The 25,380-nt window shown below is 38.7% G+C and overlaps 1 protein-coding gene across 4 annotated transcripts in view; it reads right to left on the reverse strand.

Moving 5' to 3' along the window:
* The window catches only part of STK38L (serine/threonine kinase 38 like), a 102,578-nt gene that overhangs the window by 29,448 nt on the left and 47,750 nt on the right, over nt 1–25,380 (reverse strand). For 3 of the 4 annotated variants that reach the window (XR_010321878.1, XM_010595520.3, XM_064284450.1), the window contains exons 2-3: nt 7,501–7,645; nt 1,909–1,960 (exon numbers count right to left, since the gene is read on the reverse strand). Coding sequence is in view for 3 of the 4 variants with exons in the window: in XM_064284450.1 (XP_064140520.1) it covers nt 1,909–1,960; nt 7,501–7,645 (197 nt within the window). In the remaining variant the exon portion in view is untranslated. Of the gene's footprint in view, nt 1–1,908; nt 1,961–7,500; nt 7,646–22,252; nt 22,389–25,380 lie in introns of those variants that run through there. The other variant, XM_023554973.2, reaches the window with a different exon arrangement.

Genomic DNA, 25,380 nt, shown 5'->3' on the forward strand with positions numbered 1-25,380 from the left:
AAGTTTTGAGGTATGAAAGGGTTCAGATAGCAATTTCATTTTAGTATATATGTTCTACATGGCCAGATTATACAGTTTAGAGATTTTGCAATTTTCACAAATTATTATGTAAATAATTTTCTATTAGAGGATGAGTTAAGGATGAACACTAGTTTTAAATTAAAAAAAAAAAAACTAGATTCTTGAGTTTATAAAATCATTTTGTTCAATTAAAAAAAAAAAGAAGAAGCCACCCCACATAAACACACTTCTCCAAGATACTTTACATTAAGGGTAAAAGAGTTTACCTATTTTATAGAATTTGACACGATACAGGACCTAGTTTAGGCCCTGACAACAAGCATTTGTGGAATTAAAAATATCGTTATGGAAAAAATTTTAGAAACTTCATAAATAGTTATAATAGGTCACTGACTTAGGGGCTAATTCATCTCAAATTTCTCTAAGTTATTTGTAAGATTCAAAGAAAATAGCTCTAAATGAAGTCAATACTTGCTGTAGACCAGACGCTGCAAACTAAAAAATGTTAAACTTCTTAATCTGAGTTGTGACTCTCTATTGCCTAGAAAATAAACTATAAATCTCTTAGAGTAAGCTATTCCAAGCATAGCCTTACATTAGGAGCTATTACTACTTCCTTTATTGCACCCTTTTAGCTCAAATGAAATTACCTATTACTCTGCATGTATTGTACATTCATTATTTTGTATGTACTTCTTATCTGCGCTATAGATTCTACCCATTCTTTAAGGTTAAAATTAAATGTTAACTCTTCAATGAAGCCTTACCTGATACCCTGAATTAAAAAAAAAAAACTCTGTATTTTCAAAGGTGGCAACATTCCGTCTTCTGTACATAATTTAAATACATGCACCTGCCACTCATATAATTTCTCTTCCTAACCTGATCCTATAGGGTCGCTGTGGGTCGGAATCTACTCGATGGCAACAGGTTAATGGGTTAATCTGAAAACTCCTTGAGGGCAAGGTCCATTGTTCATTTGTTATTTTACTTCACCAACATTTATTCTCCTCCTCTGCCTCATGCTGAATAAGACATGAACCGGGCGTATGGACTTTCTACTTTATGGGGAGATGGTATGTTAAGTGCCGTGACAGGTAAGGGAACAGAGTTACAGCAGAATGTAAAGGAAGCACCTTGGGAGGTGGGGAAGTTTTCCCAGTGGAACAGATGCTTATGTGAAGTGAGGCCTAAAGCTCTTTGAAGAATGAGGGTTGAGTGGGGGTAGTTAGGAAGAGTTCCGAATGGTAGAAACAGCATGTCAAAAGCGCTACAGGCGAGGGAGGGTGGGTTAATGTAATTCAATATCGTTGGTGAGATGACGCTAGAGACAAAGCAGAGGCCAAATCCTAAAGGATCTTGTATACCAATGTTAAAAGTTTGCAGTTATCCTGAGAGCACTCTGGAGCCAATGAAGGGTATTCAGCAAAAGAATAACAGGATCAAATCTGTTTTTAGGAGATCACTGTAGTTGCAGTGTGCGGAAAAATTAGGGGAGGGAGTAGGGCCAAGACTGGAGGTAGAGGGACCAATTAGGGATAGCTATATGGGGGTTTAAATTAGGATAGTGGTACTGGGGCTAGAGATGTGGCTAGTTTTCAGAAATATTTGGAAAAACTCTGAAAGGATTAGGAGCTGATTGATCCTCTTGGTGTCCCACTTTCTTGTTCTACATACCTAGAATAGTGCAGATACTCTTCACTAAATATATGTTCTTGGAATTAGAAAAAAAACTGCTGCCACCTTTTAACGGTATTCATAAGAGCTACAAAGAAGCCCACAGTCAAATGATGAAATTCACGTTATCTAGCGTTATAAAATCATTTGATATCAATAATGAGAAAGTCACTGGGGTTGCTTTTCTGCAGTAAGTACAGCTTACGTTACCTCTTCATCTGCTAATCCTTCTTCTTCCATGGCCACTTCTAACTTCTTCTGCCTTTTAAAAAGAAAAAATAATTTCTTTTCACGAGGTTTCCAACTACTCATGTTTAAGAAATACACATTCATTTATCCAAGTTTATCACTTCAGGTTCCTAAGCTAAAATGCAAAATCTTTTGCATTAGATCACAATAATCACTAGGAATAGTTTTCTTTCTCAAAATAAAAACCCAGATTTAGCTTTCCTACTAGCCAAATGAATAATTAATTATAAAACTTATTCCACTCTCCTTCCTAAGTGAATTGTTAGTCAAGATGACTAATGTTCTAATATTGAAAATTCTGTATTAATATCCAATCTACTACAATCATTAATATTTACCAGTGTTTATGCTAGAGATATGCAAAACTAAGGACAGCAGAGCAGCTAAAAGTAAAAAACTTTTAAGGTGGAAAGGCCTGTGTTTGAATCCTGATTCTAACACTAATGAGCTTGTCTAAATTCCTAGCTTAAACTCTGTGCTCAGTTTTGCTAATCAAGGAAAGATGCTCAATGGAGTTGAATGTTTTTTATTCTAATTCTTCAAAAATTGGAAAGTCATACACATATATAAAGTAGCCCCATTAACCATCAGAACATTTGCCTTACAACTCATTTCTCAGTGAATATTAGTAGCTCTCTTTCTGTTGGGCTGGTTTTTCCTAAAGGTAATCCTGGGAGAACTCCTCCAAACTAGTTCTAGAGTCTGACAGAATAAGGTGAACATTCCAGGATCTCTGCAAGTGGACATACTCGTTGAGGATTGAAACTTCACCCACATGCTTCTTCAGCACTTGTAATAGGTACCTATCGTGGAATTTATCACACTAATTTTTATCTGTTGTTTACACTTTGTTCCCTTAGAATGGAATAAGTTCCTAACATCAGATTCCGTACCCTGGCATCATGCACTCCTAAGCACTGCTTCTTGAATGGTTTCTGGTTTTCTCCTTTCAGAAAGAAGTCAAGAGAGTAAGAGAACCATTAACCTGGGAGGGACTATCAATACCTAAGCAACTTCATTCTTTCAACAAATCTCCACTTCCACTTTCCTCAGTCCTTGCCAAGCCTAACACTGCATGAAGTCATCCCTAATTCTGGGGAGAAATGTAGTATCTTTCAACTATTTCTGCCATATCTAAACAGAAAGACCCACGCCTTCTCTCGTGCTAAAAAAAAAAGAAAGAAAAAAAACTTTCCTCCTAAAATGCTTTTACACTTAGCTCCGATTGTTACTTTATTAGGCTTATTGATTGTTGTTGTTAGGGGCCTTCAAGTCGGTTCTGACTCATAGTGACCCTATGTACAACACAACAAAACACTGCCCAGACAGTCCAGCGCCATCCCCACAATTGTTATACTTGAGCCCATTGTTGCTGCCACTGTGTCATTCCATCTTGTTGAGGGTCTTCCTCTTTTTTGCTGATCCTCTACTTTACCAAACATCAGGTCCTTTTCCAGAAACTGATCCCTCCTGGTAACATGTCCAAAGCAAGTAAGATGAACTCTCACCATCCTTGTTTCTAAGAAGCATTCTGGCTGTACTTCCAAAACAGATTTGTTTGTTCTTCTGGCAGTCCATGGTACATTCATCACTCTTTGCCAACACCATAATTCGAAGGCATCATTCTTCTTCGGTGTTCTTTATTCATAGTCCAGCTTTTTCACACAATACCATGGCTTGGGTCAGACACACCTTAGTCCTCAAACTGACTTCTTCGCTTTTTAATGCTTTAAAGAGGTCTTTTGCAGCAGGTTTGCCCAAGGCAATACACTGCTGCTTCCATGGGTGCTGATTGTGGATCCAAGTATAAGGAAATCCTTGACAACTTCAATATTTTCTCTGTTTAACATAATGTTGTTTACTGGTCCATTTGTGAGGATTTTTGTTTTCTTTATGTTAAGGTGCAATCCATACTGAAGGCTGTAATCTCTGATCTCCGCCAGTAAGTGCATCAAGTCCTCTTCACTTTCAGCTAGCGAGGCTGTGTCATCTGCATATCACAGGTTGTTAATGAGTCTTCCTCTAATCCTGATGCCCCACTCTTCTTCATATAGTCCTGCTCCTTGAATTCTTTGCTCAGCATACAGATTGAATAAGTATGGTAAAAGGATACAACCCTGACACACATTTTTCCTGACTTTAAACCACTCACTATCCCCTTGTTCTGTTCCAACTACTGCTTCTTTATCTTTGTATGGATTTCTCATGAGCACGATTAAGTGTTCTGGAATTCCCATTCTTTGCGATGTTATCTATAATTTGTTATGATCCACAGAGTCAAATGCCTTTGCATAGTCAATGATACACAGGTACACACCTTTCCGATATTCTCTGCTTTTAGCCAAGATCCATCTGACATCAGCAATGATATTCCTTGTTCCCAGTCCTCTTCTGAATCTGGCTTGAATTTCTGGCAGCACCCTGTCAATGTACTACTGCAACCATTTTTCAATTATCTTCAGCATTACTTGCATGTGATATTAATGATATGTTCAACAATTTCCACATTCTTTTGGATCACCTTTCTTTGGAACGGGCACAAATACTGATCTCTTCCAGTCAGTTGGCCAGGTAGCTAGTCTTCCAAATTACTTGGCACAGATAAGTGAGCACTTCCAGCGTTGCATCCGTTTGTTGAAACGTCTCAATTGGTATTCCATCAATTCCTGGAGCCTTGTGTTTTTGCCAATGCCTTCAGTGCAGCTTAGACTTCTTCCTTCCATACCATATGCTACCTCCTGAAATGGCTGAATGTCAACCAATTCTTTTTGGTACAGTGACTGTGTACTTCTTCCATCTTCTTTTGAAGCTTCCTACGTCTTTCAATACTGTACTGGTATTTGAAATACCAGTGGCATAGATTCCACCATCACAGCAACACACAAGCCACCACAGTATGACAAACCAAAAGACGAGTGGAGGATTCAATTGGTTAAGTCCTATGAATTCATTATGTCTTCTTAAAGTGCAAACTTTCAGAAAATAAGAGCTGATGGTTTAATCGGACCTCCATGGCCCCAAACTAAGATTGATAATTTATTTCTTTTAGTATCAGGAGACACTTTTATTTTTACTTTCCTTTGCTTGGAAATAGGGGGCAAAATGGAATTTAAGGTTTCAGCAAGAAGAGACAGCGAACTTTTAAAATTCTGATGAACAGCTTAAGTGCCTCCCTTTTGAAAAAATAGAGATCTTTCTTTACTTGGTTCTCTTCTACTTTATTCATTCTCCCTTGATCTGATCTACTTCCAGATACTTTAATGACACCATAATTACTGAGACATTTGCACATATTTCTAACTTCTTTTTTGTGCTTTCTACTTATGCCTACTTTTCTGTACTTCAGTTTTTCTCTTTTGCCTTTTTTGAACTGATTTTTTCCTCATCCCATTTTTTTCCCCCTTCTACTAGATTTGGAAGTTACAAACTGTTTTATTCTCTTAGTGGTTACCCTTGAAATTACATGTATGCTTAATTTATGAAGTCTGAACTTAATCAATCTTTGCCTCCTTTTTACTTTGATCTCAACCCTTAGAGATATAAAGATCTTCAAGAACATTTTTATTCCAATTATTCTCACCTGACTTATAGTCCACTGTTGGCAAATATTTTAATTCTATTTTTAAACGCATAAGACATTATATTGTTATTACCATCGTTTTGTACAATTTTTGTTTATATTTACCCACATATTTACCACTAAGATCTGTTTGTGATCACTTTTTCTGCCTAAATTGAATCTTTTAAAATTTCTGTTGACAGCAAACTCAGTTTTAGCTCGTCTTTGTTCCAGTCTCTCTCTTCTCTTAGGAATTTTTACTAGATATATGTAGCTCTTCTCACTATTCATCATGTTCCTTAACTTTCTTTCAAATTCTCCTATTAGGTTTCTCTAAGCTACCTTCTGAATAATTACTTAAGTTTTATTTTCTAGTTTACTAATTCTCTCTTCAGTGGTGTCTAATCTAAAATTAAACCTGTTCACTGAGATTTTAATTTCAATAAGTATAATGTTTATTTCTAGGAGTTCTGCTAGTTTCTTTTGAAATTTTTAAAACTGTAATAAAAATATATATGAAAAACACTTGCCATTTCAACAAGTTTTATGTATACAATTCAGTGACATCAAATGCCCTCCAGGAGAATACTCAATTTTAGTGTTTTACTTACTTCTTTAGGTCCCTGCCTTCACTTGATTGCTGGCCCAAGGATTCCTTTCTTTCCGGATTACACACGAACTTTGACGATTTTAATAATTTTAAATGTAAGTTGTTTTCAGTGTAAGGGTTGATCTGAGCACCTAGTCCATCGCATTGCTAGAATGGACTCCTAAGGTGTCAGCTACCACCTTCACACAAATTACTTAATTTTAGTACATCCTCTCTCTCAAAATCCTAATTTTCTTCTTTATCTATCAGTTAAAGTTCGTACTTCACACTACCTAAATGTCTTTCCAGAATCTCAAACATAATATGCCCAAAATTAAGTTCAAAATCTGACTCACCTGCTCTTATTCTTGGTTCCTAAATTGGACCACTATGCTCTCAGGTGCCCAGGCATGAAATTTCAGAGCCAAGATTAACTTATCTCTGTCACATTTTATATCTGGCTAGTAGCCATACTTTGTTAATCTTTCTCACCTGTCATTTCTTCTACTGTCGTCACAATTCTAGTTCAAGCCTCCCTTCCATTTGCCTGGACCACATCACTAGCATTTACTGTTTCTAATCTTTCTCTTCCCGCAATCCATCCTACACACCACAACTATTCTTCCAGAGAAAACACTTCTGATCATTTACTTCTTTTGCTTGAAAATCTTCATGGCTCTCTACTACCTGAGAATAGCTAACTTAACAAAGCATCCAAGGCATTCGAGGCTTTCAAATGTTGAAATCCAGCACTTCCTGTGCTTGTGCTAAATTGGACATTGCCTGACCTAGCCATGGTGGTCTCTACTATCCTTCCTCCAGCTCTTTTACCTCTTTCTCCTTTTATGAATGTATAAATAGTACTCTTCCTTTGGTCCTATTAAATGCCACCACTATTTATGAAGCTGTCCCAGTTGCTTTAGTCAAAAGCAATCTCTCCCTTCTTTGTCTTTCTATTAGTGATACTTCTTATTGTTTCTTGTAATGCTTACGTACATTATCTCCTTGGCTATATTCTATGTTTCCTGAAGGCAAAATAACATCATTCGTTTTTTCATTCTTTCATTCCCACTAGAATACACACAACAGTGTAAATGCTTTTGAATTAAAGTCAGTCATTCATAAAAAGAAAGTATAAAGATATAATTTTATGATTGGAAAGTTTTGTTTAATATATCAACCGAATGTGATCTAAGTACATGAGTGCACAGGACTTTGGGTCTCTCAAGAAATTATTTTTCAAAAATAAAACAAGTAAGTTGGTGCACTGTTAGTTCAGGAAACTTAAAAATAGCATTCAGGGATCTACAATTCTCATATTATTAATGAAAAACATACTTACACCCCACTCACGACATAACAGCTTATTTAGCGAAGGAAAAAAATTTCACTAGCCTTACTATACCTGGTTTCTCTCTCTTCATGCTGTAATATTAGATTGCTGTAGAAATTCTCCAATGTGAGCTTGGCTACCGTCACTCTCTCTCGGGTATGGTTGCTCATAGGAAAGGTTGTTGTAGTCCCTGCCGTCATTGCCATAGTAACAGAAACTGAAACAACATATCAAAACAAAGTATTCAGTAGAAAACAAAACAAAATTTTAAAACTTTCTATTGCTTATACAAATCCTGGAAACAGTTTAATTTTTACTAAAAAAAATTCTACCCCAAACAGTTAACACACCCAAATTTTCCACATTATAAATAATAAAAAGCTAGTAAAGAAAGAGAAAGATCCACCATTCCCACAGCAATAGAAATGAATTTTGAGCTGGCAAAACCCAGAGGTGAATTACGGTAAAGAATCACCAGTGATAGTCCACATGCAATAAAGACATATACAAATGGTCATCTTCAGTAAGCATTCAGAACAAGAAGGTTCTATCTCTTTGGTTGTTGTTTTACTGATTACTGAACAAAATCTTTAAAATTTTACAAATACTTATGCTCCCCCATACCCCCTGCCTGCTAAGATTTAATGTAGTTCTCTTAAATAGTAAAAAGTAACTCCTGCCCTATAAATTCTGTGAAACATGAAACATCAGTCTAATACAGTCCCCCTGGGCATATGTTTCAGGGAAAAACTACTTTTTGAAAAACGCCCCTTTGAATGGGGCCCATGCCATTTCAGATAGTATTATAACAAAGATTAGTATACTTCTCCATATTCTGAGATTGATGCCATTTTCAAATGAAGCTTAAATGCCTGAAGGAACTAGGGAGGAAACACAAATGCATGAATCAGGCCAGGTGACAAAAGGGAAGTTTTGTGGCCTTAACCGGGGAGTGTGTATGTGCTTAAAGGCATTCAAGTGCCAACTTTTAAAAATCACTGATCCAGCCAAACAGAGCACTGACAAGATAAGGAATATCGCAAAATGGTTGCTCCACAAGGGGGCAGTCTCAACTTTGGTGGCTGCTGTACATAGGCATTAACCCTAAGAGACTTGCCTATCACAGGCCCCATCTAAACCAGAAGGACTAGAACAATCCCATACATTAAAGAAGCTTTTGCTTATCTGGACTGAGATCGTAACAGCCCATCCTAGAGAAGATCCAGATTGCCAAGAGGGACCATCCAGATTTGCATTCTTAGCTGAAAAGTATTCCTCCAAACCTGCCATCTACACCCATTTCTCTTTAACTACATGAAGATATAGACCCTGGATATGGACCTGAACTGGACTAAACTCCAGAGATGATGCAATGAACAAAAAAGACCTTTCTTGTTCTTTAATGGCAAGCAAGTCAAGTATACCCATTGCCATTGAGTCAGTTCCAACTTATGGCAACCCTACAGGACAGAGTAAAACTGCCCCATAGGGTTTCCAAGGCTATAATCTTCACGGAAGCAGACTGCCACATCTTTCTCATCCCTGCTACCCCCAGCAGCTGGTAGGTTTGAACCGCTGACCTTTCGATTAGCAGCCAAGTGCTTAACCACTGTGCCACCAGGGCTCCTATCAAAATACAGGTTGAAAGTAAACAATTTAATAAAGGTACACTCTCAGTCTCATTGTCCTTATTGAGTTTATACCTCAGTGTACTACCTGAGCCTCAAACTCACTATGTCTAAAATTTGTTTTGACATCATAAATGAGTTCCTCTGAAGATTACTCTCAATATTTCTATAATGGGAAGCTGATGTCACTTGTTTAAAATCATTCATAGCTCCTCACTGCCTACAGCAAGTCAAATTAACATACCATGATAAACCAGGGCAACTCACAATATACTGAGTGCTGGCATATACCAGGAACTTTATGATATTCTATTCACTGATTTCCCTCTTTTTTTCCCTGAGGACTCAAGGTAGAGGCACCTTCCATGTGTGCTTGCATTTCCCGCTCACAGCAGCCCTATAAGGTAAGGAATTGAAGCTTGGAAAAGTTACATAGCTAGTAAGCTGTGGAGTCAGGACTCCAACTCCAAGTGCTGTCTCCAACTTGTCATTCTAGTCTCTTCCTCTGTCCTTCCTCACCACTCACTCTTTTCTCAACATACCTGATACTTTCACGCCTCCCAGCCCTTGAATGGCCTATCCCTGAAACAGTTATGTCCTGTACATTGTTTGTAGGAACCCTGCCAAAAGGGACATTACATTTGATGTTCCTTTGTAAGTGCTCTCTAGCATTTGTACCAATATATTTCAGGCACTAGAGTTTATCACTTCATTTGCCTATCCCATTAAACTAGGAGCAACTCTAGGCAAGAATTTTTCTTGATTCATTTTTTAACATTCACCAAGATAGCATCATATCTGACACACCTGTAAAACCAAAAAAACAAATCCATTGCTGTTGAGTTGATTCCAACTTATAGCAAACCTATAAGACAGAGTAGAACTGCCTCATAGGGTTTCCAAGGAGTGACTGGTGGATTCAAACTGCTGAGTTCTTAATCACTGTGTCACCAGGGCTCCATCTGACAAACAGTAGGTATTAATGAATGAATGGGTCAAACTATCAGACGGAGGAAGGCAGGATTAAAAGAATTAGCACAAAGTATTAAGTGCAGTTGTGGAAAGAGTTTAGAGATTTAATCCAGGCTCTGCTGCTGTCTCAGATATCCAGTGCTGCTATAACAGATATATCACTAGTGGGTAGCTTTAACAAACAGAAATTAATTTTCTCAAAGTGGAGACTTGATGTCCAAATTTAGGGCGCCAGCTCCTAGGGGAAGGCTTTCTCTCTGTCAGCTCTGGGGGAAGGTCCTTGTTGTTCCTTGGTGATGATCTTCATGTGGCATAGCATCTACCTTCCACCATTTCTGCTTGTTTGCTTGCTTGCTTAATCTCTTTTATATCTCAAAAGAGATAGACTCTAGGCACACCCCACACTACTCGTGCCTCATTAACGTAACAAAGACAACCCATTCCCAAATGGGGATTATAACCACAGGCATAGAGGTTATGGTTTACAGAGGTTACGGTTTACAGAGGTTATGGTTTACGGGCATAGATGTTACGGTTTACGACATATTTTTGGAGGACACAGTTCAATCTACAACAGTTGCTGACTGATCACATGGTCTTATTCAAATCACCAGAACACTCTGAACTCAAGTGACTTTCCCCCAAGACAGGGATTACAATATTTGCTCTGCCTAGTTCACAAGCCGAGTCTAAGGCCATCTGAGATAACACATCTGAGAACGGCTTATACAAGTGTAAGACATTAATTCAGAAACCTACTTCACTTTTTTAATGTGCTAAATGCTTTAATAATCATGATATTTAAAAACTCCCAATAAAAAATAAAAATAAATTAAACTAAAAAATTATGCCCAAGTGATTCTAAGCATTAAGCTGCTCTTCTTGGTATGCTACCTAAGGTAATGTTGCCAAACCATATTTGGAAATCATGTTCTATATTTCAGGACCAGATGCAGAAAAGTCAAGGAAGGAAAAATGAAACATCTCCCGAATCATGTTTGTTAACCAGAACTTGCTGGGAGGAGAGGGAGGTGGTGGACTGGAAGTTGAAGAATTCAAGTAAATTTTAGAAATTCAGGTTATACAAAGTTAAACAGGTTTTTTCTTACAGCACTTTCCAGGATCTTTAAAAAGCTAACATGCATTCTAAACCTTCAAAAGGGGTATAGGTGTACGATTTTCGGGAGTGGTATTCTAAGGAACCTCCTGTAAGCATGTAAAATATAAGTTCATAGATAATTCTCTCCAAATACTTCTTAATAAAAAAAGTCTGTTTCTTTTTTCAACAAACATTTAAGAAATAAAAATACAAAAAAAAAAAAAAGCTCAGAATCTCCAACAAAGAACAATACCTAGGGATTTTAGAGTACTTTCTGATTTGCCTTTCTTCTAGTGAGCAAAGACTAATGAACAAAGAAATGTCCAGAAGATAGCACTTGATAGACAATTTTCATATTGGGTTGCCAGTTCCCAGGGGGGAAAAAGGTCAAGACTTAATTAACAAGAGTTGTCCAAGGTCTATACATTTCTTTCAAAAAGTGAATGGTGAAAAATGAAACAAAACCTTTCATAATGAATTTTGAGAAAAGCCCGAAGAAATAACACATCAATTCTAGAGTTACATGGTTCATAAGCAATGCTTGTAGGAGTCAGAAAGAAAGGTGTATGATGAACTCAGGGTGTCCTTGGAAGGCAGCTGACTGGCTGCCAACAGACTTGGTAGAACAGGTTGCCCTGTTTACTCTGCCAAAATGCAAGGTCTGGCCTTCAGCTCTGTCACAGTCACAGGACAATCAAATTCTGGAAGCCACTTTACCCTAGCAAAGGTCACAAAAGAGAATGGTAATTTATTAATTTATATATAATAAAAAGTCTAGCAACAAGAGGAACAGACTCTTTCATCTTCTGGCAACCACATTCTATCATTATAGGCAAGCTACACAGGAAGTCTTAACTGGAATTAAAAGATTGCTTTCAGAAGACTGTTTGGTGAGCCTGGCATCAAAACAAATAACTGTTATTCAATTTAAATGTTTAATGGTTTCAGGATAAGGCGGCATCTTAAAAAAAAAAAAAGACTGACAGCCATCTTACCCAGGGCACCTCTGCCCACTGGAAAGTGGCAAGGGGATGGCCCCTATTAAACTCTGCTGCTGGATGGACTTTCGCAGAAGGAGAGTTTAGGGGCTAGAGGTGGGCAGAAATACTAGTTACCAAGACTTTTGTGGAAATTTTTGTGAAATATAGAAGTATGTTAGGAAATTCAAAACAACTGTAATGCACTACTCTAAAATCTACAAAATACTTCAACACCTCAACAACAAAAAGACAATCAAATTAAAAAACGGGCAAAGATATGAACAGACACTTCACCTAAAAAGACATTCAGGCAGCTAACAGACACATGAAGAAATGCTCGTGATCACTAGCCATTAGAGAAATGCAAATCAAAACTACAACGAGATACCACTTCACCCTGACAATACTGGCACTAATCAAAAAAAACAGAAAATAATAAATGTTGGAGAGGTTGTGGAGAGACTGGAACTCTCATGTACTGCTGGTAGGAATGTAAAATGGTACAACCACTATGAAAAACGATATAGTGCTTAAAAAGCTAGAAATAGAAATACCATATGATCTAGTAATCCCACTTCTAGGAATATATCCTAGAGAAATAAGAGCCATCAAACAAGTAGACATATGCACACCCGTATTCATTGCTGCACTATTCACAATAGCAAAAAGGTGGAAACAACCTAGCACATCAACAGATGAATATTGTTGTTGTTGTTAGATGCTGTTGAGTCAGTTGAGACTCATTAAAAAAAAAAAACTTAGTAGCAATCCTACAGGGCAGAGTAAAACTGCCCCATAGGGTTTCTAAGGATTGGCTGGTAGATTTGAACTGCTGACCTTTTGGTTAGCAGCCAAGCTCTTAACCACCATACCACCAGGGCTCCAACAGATGAAAAGATAAACAAATTATGGTACATACACACAATGGAATACTATGCAACAATAATGAATCTGTGAAACATCTCACAACATGGATAAATCTGGAGGGCATAAGTCAATCTGGAGTGAAATAAGTCAATCACAAAAGGGCAAATATTGTATGAGACCACTACTAGAAAAACTCAAGAAAAGATTCATACACAGCAAAAAGCATTCTTTGACGGTTATGAGAGTGAGGAAGGATCCGGAGGGCAAATCACTAACTAGATAGTAGACAAGTGTCAACTTTGGTGAAGGGAAAGACAATGCAATATAGGCGAAGTCAGCACAGGCTGACCAAGGCAAAGCCATTGAAGCTTCCTAGACACATCCAAAAACCTTGAGGGTCCGAGTGGCTGGGGCTGAGGGCTATAGCTTCAGGGACATTTAGGTCAACTGGCATAACATGGCTCATAAAGAAAATGTTCTACATCCTAATTTGGTGAGTAGCGTCTGGGGTCTTAAAAGCTTGCAAGTGACCATCTAAGATACCTCTATTGGTCCCATCCCATCCAGAGAAAAGGCGAATGAAGAAAACACAAGAGACATAAGGAAAATATTAGCTCAAAGGACTAAAGGACCACATGAACCGCAGCCTCCACCAGTCTGAGCCCAGAAGAACTAGATGGTGCCAGCTATCACCATTAACCTCTCTGACAGGGATCACAATAGAGAAACCCAGACAGAGCAAGAGAAACATACAGAACAAAATTCAAATTCACAGAAAAAGACCAGACTTACTGGTCTTATAGAGACTGGAGGAACCCCCCAAGACTATGGTCCCCCAACACCCTGCTAACTCAGAACTGAAGCCACTCCTGAAGTCCACTTTTCAGACAAAGACAGGCCTATAAAGCAAAAAATAACACACGTAAGGACTATGTTTCTTAGTTCAATCAAATATATGAGACCAGATGGGTAACTCCTGCCCAAAAGCAAGACAAGAAGGCAGGAAGGGACAGGAAAACTGGATGAATGGACACAGGCAACCTGGACAGGAAAGGGGGAGCGTGTTGTCACACTGTGGGGATTGCAACCAATGTTGCAAAACAATATGTGTATAAATTTTTGAACAAGAAACTAACTTGAACTGTAAACTTTCACCTAAAACACACTGAAATTAAAAAAAAAAAATGTTTACACTAATAATATAGTAATAAATAGTTTAGATAAAAATTTATGAATCTGAGGACTTTACAAAGGAGAGGGATAAATGGATCAGGTTTCTCCCATCATAAGATGGAAAAGTTTAACTTCAAAATCCAGACTTGGATGTCAAATAATGAAACACATGTCCTTCAGATACTATATAATGTTATTGTGTTTTTTCCATTCCAGTTACACATACAGGCAAGTGAGTAGGCCTTGTTTAAAAACCAAACCAGAGCAAAAATTATGTCTTATTCATCTTTGCAATGAAAGTGTTACAGCACCTGGCAGAGCACTGAACACACAGCAGGCATTTTGTAAATGAAGACAAATAACTACAATCAAATTTTATCTTAAATTATGTATGTGTTTTATAAATAATAATTTCATTTGAGCTAAAAACTAAAGAATCACGTAGTGTTAACCTTCAGGAACAAATCTTCAAATACAAATGCAGAAAAGTAAAAAAAAATCCTACCTTTAGTCTTGATTAAATTGTATCTTTTGGAGATTAGCTTAAAAAGCAAGAAAAAAATATTTTCCTTCTAACCAGACACAAACGGCTTCAAATTATACAAAGCTAGGAAGACAAGTGATCAAATTATTATGAAGAATGACACAACAGGTCGGAAAAAGCTGGCATATATCTAGATGTATGTAAATTTATTCCTCCAATGGATTTAACACTATTCTTTGTCTTTTACTAAAGCCTTTTCTTTAGCCAGAAAAAAGAACAGGATACAATTTACAAGTCTCGAATTCCTAGACTGATAAAAACAACACCAGGTGCTCCTGAATTTCCTGCTCACATGTTTTCTAGAGACTCCCCTATTCATTAATGGAGACAATACCAATAGTCAAGCCCAACATTCTTTAGTTTATCAAGACTGGGGAAAGGAGATTAACAAATCTGGCACTCAGACTATCTATAAATAGATGTGGTATCTCCAATCACTCACCATCAACCTTCTAAAGCAGAAAAATAGAACTGTTTTACCTACCGGTGAAACAAACCAACCGAGGGCTTCACCTTAGTTTTCACACGCTACATTTCAGCGGAAGGACTATCCTTAATGCTACTGTATTGCCTTGGAGTATAAGAGTCTTCCTGTACACATCATTAGGTGTAATCACAGTGGACTAGACTCCTCAGGTTGGGAAGTGTGTATGCTGGGTCTGTCCTAATGAGAGAGCAGTCACAGCCTCTTGTGAGAACAGTCCAGAGAGCAGGAGATTCAGTCAGACACAGGGTCAAGTGCCAGCATTCAACTTTTACTAACTGCATTATCTCCCACCAATATTTACTGCAGATATACACTATGTGTCACCACTATACTAAGCACTGAGAATATAAAGGATGAATAACATATAATTACTGCCCTTAGGGAGTTCAAAGTCTTATGAGGACACAAAAGAGGGGCAAATTAGTTCTCTAAAGGGAAGAGGAAGAGATGCCTGAACTAACTGAATCTTAGAGGGAAAGGAGTAAGAGTTTACCAGCCATTCACTTAAAACACCATAAAAAAAAAAAAAAAAAAAAAAAAAATCACCAGTCAGATGGACAGGGCAAAAGAGGAAGGGGGCATAAGACATGAAACAGACTGACACCCTTGAGCATATAGAATGGCTGAATGTGGTGAAATCGCAAAAGATGAAGATGGAAAGACAGCTAAGGATCATCATAAAACACCTTTTTTGTCATGTTAAGAAATTATCCTGAGCACAAGTAGGAGTCTTGCAACGACTTAATTAAGTGAAGAACTAATAGCCAATAGAGAACATTTATTGAGTGTTCACCCAAGTTCCAGAAACTCTTCTATGCATGTTATACATTTTAAGGCATTTAATCCTCATAACCACCCTTCAACCCTAACTGATTTGCACTTCAGATAGGTTACACTACTATAGGGAGGTTGGCAAGGGGCTGGGGGTAGAGATTAGACAAACCAAACCAAACCCATTGCCAGCAAGTTGATTCTGATTCTTACCAACCATACCGGACACAGTAGAACTGCTTCATGGGGTTTCCGAGGTTTTAATCTTTATGGGATCGGACTGCTGCATCCTTCTCCCGAGGAGCAGCTGGTGGGCTCGAATCACCAAACTTTTCAGTAGTTAGCAGCCCAGTGCTTAAACACCACGCCACCAGGGCTCGTGAGATTAGACAAGAGGAATGTAAATCAGACTAAAAAACCAAAACAACAAACCCACTGCCATCGAGTCAATTCCGACTTATAGGGACCCTATAGGTCAGAGTAGAACTGCCCCGTAGAGTCTCCAAGGAGCACCTGGTGGATTCAAACTGCAGACCTCTTAGTTAGCAGCTATAGCACTTAACCACTATGGCATCAGGGTTTCCAAATCAGATTAGAAGGCCTCAATAACAAGTATCCAGGGGTTACAAACTGGTGGCCTGCAGTCTTATTTTGTTTGGCTTGCACTGTGATTTAGCATTTGTAAGATTTCACATAAAAATCCAAATTTCTGGTACCTCTTAGAAAATTAGACCTGTCAACAATGACCTGCACGGAAAGAGAAAACTGAACCAGAGAAGTGCTTGCCCCCACCTGACACTGCATGCTGCCAGAGTCCACCAATTTTGTACTTTCTCATGTCCAGCCTCCTTTGTTCATTTGATTACATGCCTGATCCCATTAAGCAAGTTATGTATAATCTATTGGTTTTTTTTTTTTTTCAAACTCTAAATAAAATAGGTATAGAAAGGAAATTTCTCAACACAATCAAGGGCATCTATGCAAAACCAACGACCAACATCATTTTTTTTTCTTTTAATTGTACTTTAAGTGAAAGTTTACAAATCCAGTCAGCCTCTCATACAGAAATTTATATACACCTTGCTATATACTCCTAATTGCTCTCCCCTTAATGAGACAGCACACTCCTTCCCTCCACTTTCTCTTTTTGTGTCCATTTGGCCAGCTTCTGACCCCTCTCTGTCCTCTCATCTCCCCTCCAGACAGGAGATGCCAACATAATGTCATGTGTCTATTTGATCCAAGAAGCTCATTCTTCACCAGTATCATTTTCTATCCCAAAGTCCAGTCCGATCCCTGACTGAAGAGTTGGCTTTGGGAATGGTTCCTGTCTTGGGCTTACAGAAAGTCGGGGACCATGACTACCGGGGTGCTTCTAGTCTCAGTCAGACCATTAAGTCTGGTCTTTTTATGCGAATTTGAGGTCTGCATTCCCACTGCTCTCCTGCTCCCTCAGGGGTTCTCTGTTGTGTTCCCTGTCAGGACAGTCATTGGTTGTAGCTGGGCACCATCTAGTTCTTCTGGTCTCTGGTTTATGTGGCCCTTTCTGCCTCTTGGGCTCATAATTACCTTGTGTCTTTGGTGTTCCTCATTCTCCTTTGCTCCAGGTGGATTGAGACCAATTGATGCATCTTAGATGGTCGCTTGCTAGCATTTAAGACCCCAGATACCACTCTCCAAAGTAGGATGCAGAATGTTTTCTTAATAGATTTTATTATGCCAATTGACTTAGATTTCCCCCGAAACCATGGTCCCCAAACCCCTGCTCCTGCTATGCTGGCCTTCAAAGTGTTCAGTTTATTCAGGAAACTTCTTTGCTTCTGGCTTACTCCAGTTGTGCTGACTTCTCCTGTATTGTGTGTTGCCCTTCCCTTCACCCAGGACAGTTCTTGTCTACTAATTAGTGAATACCCCTCTCCCTCCCTCCCCCCACATAACCATCAAAGAATATTTTCTTCTCTGTTTAAACTATTTCTTGCGTTCTTATAATAGTGGTCTTATATAATATTTGTCCTTTTGCAACTAATTTCACTTAGCATAATGCCTTCCAGATTCCTCCATGTTATGAAGTGTTTCACAGATTCATCACTGTTCTTTATTGATGTGTAGTATTCCACTGGAAACCCTGGTGGCGTAGTGAATAAGTGCTATGGCTGCTAACAAAAGGGTTGGCAGTTCGAATCGCCCCAGCGCTCCTTGGAAACTCTGTGGGGCAGTTCTACTGTCCTATAGGGTCGCTATGAGTTGGAATCGACTTGACGTCACTGGATTTGGGTTTTTGGGTTTAGTATTCCATTGTGTGAATATACCATAATTTATCCATTCATCCATTGATGGGCACCTTGGTTCCTTCCATCTTTTTGCTATTGTAAACAGCGCCGCAATGAACATGGGTGTGCATATATCTGTTCATGTACAGGCTCTTATTTCTCTAGGATATATTTCAAGGAGGCCAATGTCATTCTTAACAGAGAGAGACTGAAAACATCCCACGTGAGAACAGGAACAAGACAAGGATGCTCTTTATCACCATTTCTATTTAACACTGTGCTAGAAGTCCTAGCTAGAGCAGTAATGCAAGAGAAAGAAATAAAAGGGCATCCAAATTAGTAATGAAGAAGTTAAACTGCCCCTATTTGTGGATATGATACTATAGATAGAAAACCCAAAAGACTCCATGAAAAAACTACTAGAACCAATATAAGGATTCAGCAGAGGAGCATTACACAAGACAAACATAAAAAAGTCAGTTGGATTCCTATACACCATTAAAGAGAACAATGAAAATGAAATCATGGAAACAATACCATTTACAACAGCCCTAAAAAAAAAAAAATACTTAGGAATAAACCTAACCAGGGATGTAAAAGACCTTACAAAGAAAACTACAAAACACTACTGCAAGAAGCCAAAAGGGATCTACATAAATGGAAAAACATACCATGCTCATGGATAGGTAGACGCAACACTGTGAAAATGACAACTCTACCCAAACTGATTTACAAATACAATGCAATACTGATCCAAATACTAACAACATTCTTTAGAGATGGAAAAAACTATCATTAACTTTATATGAAAAGGGAAGAAGCCCTAGATAAATAAAGCATTACTGAAGAAGAATAAAGTTGGAGGGCTTGCACTACCTGACCTCAGAACCTACTATACAGCTACACTAGTCAAAACAGCCTGGTACTGGTACAACGACAGATACATTGACCAATGGAACGTAATTGAAAACCCAGATGTAAATCCATCTACCTATGGTCACCTGATCTTCAACAAGGGCCCAAAGTCTATCAAATGAGGAAAAGACAGTCTTTTTAACAAACGGTGTTGGCAAAACTGGATGTCCATCTGCAAAAAAAAAGAAATAGGACCCATACCTCACACCATATACAATAACTAATTCAAAATGGACTAAACACCTAAATATAAAGCTGAAAACTATGACATTCATAGAAGAAAAAATAGGATCAACACTAGAGGCCCTAATACACAGCATTAACAGGATACAAACCTCAACCAACAACACACAAACTCAAGAAAATGAGCTAGATAACTGGCATCTTCTAAAAATGAAATAATTACGCTCATCTAAAGAGTACAAAGAGAACTTATAGACCGGGAAAAAAAATTTGGCTGTAACAAACCAGACATAGGTCTAATGTCTAAAATCTACAAGAAAATCCAATACCCCGACAACAAAAAGACAAACAATCCAATTAAAAAATGGGCAAAGAAAATGAACAGACACTTCACCAAAGAAGACAGCAAAGAAGCCAACAGACACATGAGGAAATGTTCGCGATCAGCAGCCATTAGAAAAATGCAAATCAAAACCACAATGAGATACCATCTCACTCAGCATCACTGGTATGAATCAAAAAAAACAGGAAACAACAAACGTTGGAGAGGCTGTGGGGAGGTCGGAGCTCTTATGCACTGCTGGTGGGAATGCAAAATGAAACAACTATTTTGGAAAACGATATGGCGCTTCGTTAGAAAGCTAGAAATAGAAATACCATATGATCCAGCAATACCACTCCTAGGAATATAGCCTAGCTAGAGACATAAGAGTTGTCACACAAATAGACATATGCACATCCAAGTTGACTGCAGTGCTATTCACAATAGCAAAAAGATGGAAACAACCCAGATGCCCATCAACAGATGCATGGATAAACAAACTGTGGCACATACACACAATGGAGTATTATGCAACGATAAAGAACAACGATCTATCTGTGAAGTATCTCGTAACATGGATAAAACTGGAGGGCATTATGCTGAGTGAAATAAGTCAATCACAAAAGGCCAAATATTGTATGAGACCACTACCGTAAAAACTCATGAAAAGGTTTACGCACAAAAAGAAACCATCTTTGATGGTTATGAGGGAGGGGAAGGGTGGGGATGGAAAAACACTAAATAGACAATAAGTGGTAACTTTGGTGAAGGCCAAGACAGGACACAATACTGGGAAAGCCCTGTAAAAGGAAAGGTCATGGTAGCTCCACAGATACATCCAAGCTCCCTGAGGGACCAAATTGCTGGGCTAAGGGCTGTGGGGACCATGGTTTAGGGGAACATCTAGCTCAATTGGCATAACACAGTTTATAAAGAAAATGTTCTACATTCTACTTTGGTGAGTAGTGTCTGGGGGCTTAAAAGCCTGTGAGCAGCCATCTAGGATACTCGACTGGACTTACCCCTTCTGGAGCCAGGAAGAATGAAGAAAACTAAAGATATAAGGGAAAGTTTAGTGCAAAGGTCTAATGGACCACATCTACCACAGCCTCCAACAGATTGAATCCAGTACAGCTAGATGGTGCCTGGCTACCACCACTGATTGCTCTGACGGGGATCACAACAGAGGGTTCCAGGCAGAGCTGGAGAAAAACGTAGAACAAAATTCTAACTCACAAAAAAAGACCAGACTTACTGGCCTGACAGACACTGGAGAAACCCCGAGAGTATGGGCTCCAGACACCCTTTTAGCTCAGTAGTCACTCCTGAGGTTCACCCATCGGCCAAAGATCAGACAGACCCATAAAACAAAATGAGACTAAAGGGGCACACCAGCCCAGGGGCAAGGACTAGAAGGCAGGAAGGGATACCAAAGCTGGTAATAGAGAACCCAGGGTTGAGAAGGGGAAAATGTTGACATGTTGTGGGGTTGGTAACCAATGTCTTAAGACAATATGTGTACTAACTGTTCAATGAGAAGCTAGTTTGTTTAATGAGAAGTGCATTAAAAAAAAATTACCTCAGGTGAAATGCAAAACAACTTCAGATATTTTATAACTTAGCACCACAATGGAAAAAAAAAAAAAACTTAAGACTCTACAACTTTCAGATAGTAGAGGCATCCCTAAAAGAATTTTAAATCAATTTATTTTTTATCGGTGCAAGCAAAAGCACACACAGTCACACACTTGCCCTGATGGGGCTAAATGAGAGGGGAAAAAAAAAAGTTGGGGAAGGGGGTTGGAACGTGAGGAGGACCAGAATGAGGACTTTTCAGTTATTTGTAAAGGAAGAACTATTTGAATGTAAAACACAAAACAACAGCAAAACAAAAAGAAACAAGAATTTATAGATTTATTACTAGCCTAAGGAAACTCTTAGGGCAAGAGAGCATAAGAGAGAGGAGATTACAGGGATTTAGAGAATTCTGGGCTACCACTACGGCTCTGAATTGGGAGTTTGGATGAGTGAGGTGAACAAAGAAGGTATTGAATGTACCCAGAAGGAACTATCCTTCCCTTTGCTTTGTCAGCCCAACCATGCTTCCACCAAACTTTCAACATCTCAACACTGTGGGTTTTCTTCTGTAATTTTCACTTCTCTAAAGAATATGCATCAGTGAACATTAAGAAAATTCTTTTTAAATAAAAAGTTAAAGTTTAAAATTCATACCTTAAAATATTTTAAGATATCCATTTAGAAGTGGAAAAATAATCCTGCTCACAAAGTAGCAAAGAGGAGATAAAGAGCACCATTTATGAATAACCTTACTCCAAAAAAAGTATAGGCGTTTTATGAGGAAATCTAATCACAGACTGTTGGAGGAAGAGAATAATTACTCAAGGAACGGTGTCGTAACAGGTTATCTATTTGGAAAAAATAAAATCAGATGCTCATTTCTCTCCGAAGGGCAAAATAAATCCCAAGTGGTTAAACAGGGTGAACATAAAAAATAAAGGAAAGAAGAAAGGGAAATAAGAAAGTGGGAGAGGGAAGGGAGAAAGAAAAATTAAACTTAAAAAACTTTAGAAGAAAATATAGATTAATACCTACCCATCTGATCTTTGGAAGGTGTCATGGATTGAACTGTGTCCTCCAAAGATACATGTCAACTTGGGTATGCCACGATTCCCAGTACTGTGTGGCTGTCCTCCATTTTGTGATCTGATGTAATTTTCCTATGTGTTGCAAATCATAATCTCTGCCTGTGGTTAACGAGGCAAGATTAGGTTATGTTAAAGAGGATTAGGGTGGGATGCAGCACCCTTACTCAAGTCACAGCCCTGATCCCAAGTAAGGGGGGTTTCCCTGGGGCATGGCCTGTGCCACCTTTTATCTTGTTGTTAGCTTCCTTCCAGTTGCTTTCACCTGATAGCCATCCTATGTACAACAAAATGAAACACCGCCCAGTCCTGTGCCATCCTCGTGATCGTTGTCATGCTCGAGCCCATCGCTGCAGCCACTGTTTGTCAATCCACTTGTTGAGGGTCTTCCTCTTTTTTGCCGACCCTCTACTTTACCAACGTGATATCCTTCTCTAGGGACTGATCCCTCCTGATAACAAGTCCGAAGTACGTGAGACTATGTATCGCCATCCTCACGTCTAAGGAGCATCCTGGCTGTACTTCTTCCAAGACAGATTTGTTCATTCTTCTGGCAGTCCATGGTATATTCAATATCCTTCACCAACACCATAATTCAAAGGCATCAATTCTTCTTCGGTCTCCCTTATTCACTGCCCAGGGTTCGCATGCATATGAGGTGACTGAAAACACCATGGCTTGGGTCAGACACACATTAGTCCTTAAATGGACATCTTTGTTCTTTAACACTTTAAAGAGGTCTTTTGCAGCAGATTTGCCCACTGCAATGGGTGGTTTGATTTCTTGACTGATGCTTCCATGGGCACTGACTGTGGATCCAAGTAAAATGAAACCCTTGACAAATTCAGTATTCTCTCCGTTTATCATGATGTTGCTTACTGACCCAGTCGTGAGGATTTTTGTTTTATGTTGAGGCATAATCCATACCAAAGGCTATAGTCTTTGATCTTCATCAGTAAATGCTTCAAGTCCTCTTCACCTTCAGCAAGCAAGGTTGTATCATCTGCATAATGCAGGTCGCAAATGAGTCTTTCTCCAATTCTGGTGTCCTGTTCTTTCTTCTTCATATCTGCTCAGCATACAGATTGAGTAAGGATGATGAAAGGATACAACCTTGACACACACCTTTCCTGACTTTAAACAACACAGTATCCCCTTGTTCTGTTCAAACAACCGCCTCTTGATCTATGTATAGGTTCCTCACGAACACAATTAACTGTTCTCCAATTCCTATTCTTTGCAATCTTACCCATAATTTGTTATGATCCACACAGTCGAATGCCTTTGCATAGTCAATAAAACACAGGTAAACATCTTTCTGGTATTCTCTGCTTTCAGTCAGGATCTATCCGACATCGCAATGATATCCCTCGCTCCACCTCCTCTTCTGAATCCAACTTGAATTTCTCACAGTTCCCTGTTGATGTACTACTGCTACAAACGCTTTTGAATGATCTTCAGTGAAATTTTACTTGCGTGCAATATTAACAATATTGTTCGATAATTTCTGCATTCAGTTGGATCACCTTTCTTGGGAATAGGCATAAATATGGATCTCTTCCAGTCAGTTGGCCAGGCAGCTGTCTTCCAAATTTCTTGGCAAAGATGAGTGAGCGCTTCCAGGACTGCAATCATTTGTTGAAACATCTCAGTTGGTATTCCGTCAATTGCTAGAGCCTTGTTTTATGCCAATGCCTTCAGTGCAGCTTGGACTTCTTCCTTCAGTACCATCTGTTCTTGATCATATGCTACCTCCTGAAATGGTTCAATGCCAACCAATTCTTTTTGGCATAGTGACCCTATGTATTCCTTCCATCTTCTTTGACACCTCCTGCATCGTTCAGTATTTTGCCCATAGAATTCTTCACTATTGCAACTCAAGGCTTGAATTCTTTCTTCAGTTCTTCCAGCTTGAGAAATGCCAAACATGTTTTTCCCTTTTGGTTTTCTATCTCCAGGTCCTTACACATGTCATTATAATACTTTACTTTGTCTTCTTGAGCCGCCCTTTGAAATCCTCTGTTCAGCTCTTTTACTTCATCATTTCTTCCTTTTGCTTTAGCTACTCTATGTTCAAGAGTAAGCTTCAGAGTCTCTTCTGACGTCCATTTTAGTCTTTTTTTCTTTCCTGTCTTTTTAATGATCTTTTCCCTTCTTCATATATGATTTCCTTGACATCATTCCACAACTTGCCTGGTCTTTGGTCATTAGTGTTCAGTATGTCAAATCTATTCTTGAGACAGTCTCTAAATTTAGGTGGGATATACTTAAGGTCATATTTTGGCTCTCACGGACTTGTTTTAATTTTCTTCACCTTCAACTTGACCTTGCATATGAGCCATCGATGGTCTGTTCTGCAGTTCGTCCCTGGCCTTGTTCTGACTGATGATACTGAGCTTTTCCATCACTTCTTTCCACAGATGTAGTTGATTTGATTCCTGTGTACTCCCCATCTGTCAAGGTCCATGTGTATAGTCGCCGTTTATGTTGTTGAAAAAAGGTATTTGCAATGACGAAGTTGTTGGTCTTGCATAAATCTATCATGCAATCTCCAAAATCGTTTCTATCACCAAGGCTGTGTTTTTCAACTACCCATCTTTCTTCTTCGTTTCCAACTTCCGCGTTCCAACTGCCAGTAATTATCAATGCAACCTGACTGCATGTTTGATCAATCTGAGACTGCAGACGTTGGTAAAAATCTTCAATTTCTTCATCTTTGGCATTTGCGGTTGGTGCATAAATTTAATCGTCATATTAACTGGTCTTCCTTGCTACAGACTCACTATGAGTTGGAATCGACTCGACGGCACTGGGTTTGGTTTTGTAAGTGTATGGATATTACCCTATCACTGACAGCATTGTAGTTCAGGATAGATCTTGAAATGTTCTTTTTGATGATGAACGCAACACCATTCCTCTTCAATTTGTCGTTCCCGGCATAGCAGACTATATGATTGTCTGATTCAAAATGGCCAATAACAGTCCATTTCAGCTCACTAATGCCTAGAATACAAATGTTTATGCATTCCATTTCATTTCTGATGATTTCCAATTTTCCTAGATTCATACTTCATACCT

Source organism: Loxodonta africana, chromosome 4 (genome assembly GCF_030014295.1).
Source record: "Loxodonta africana isolate mLoxAfr1 chromosome 4, mLoxAfr1.hap2, whole genome shotgun sequence".
NCBI lineage: Eukaryota > Metazoa > Chordata > Mammalia > Proboscidea > Elephantidae > Loxodonta > Loxodonta africana.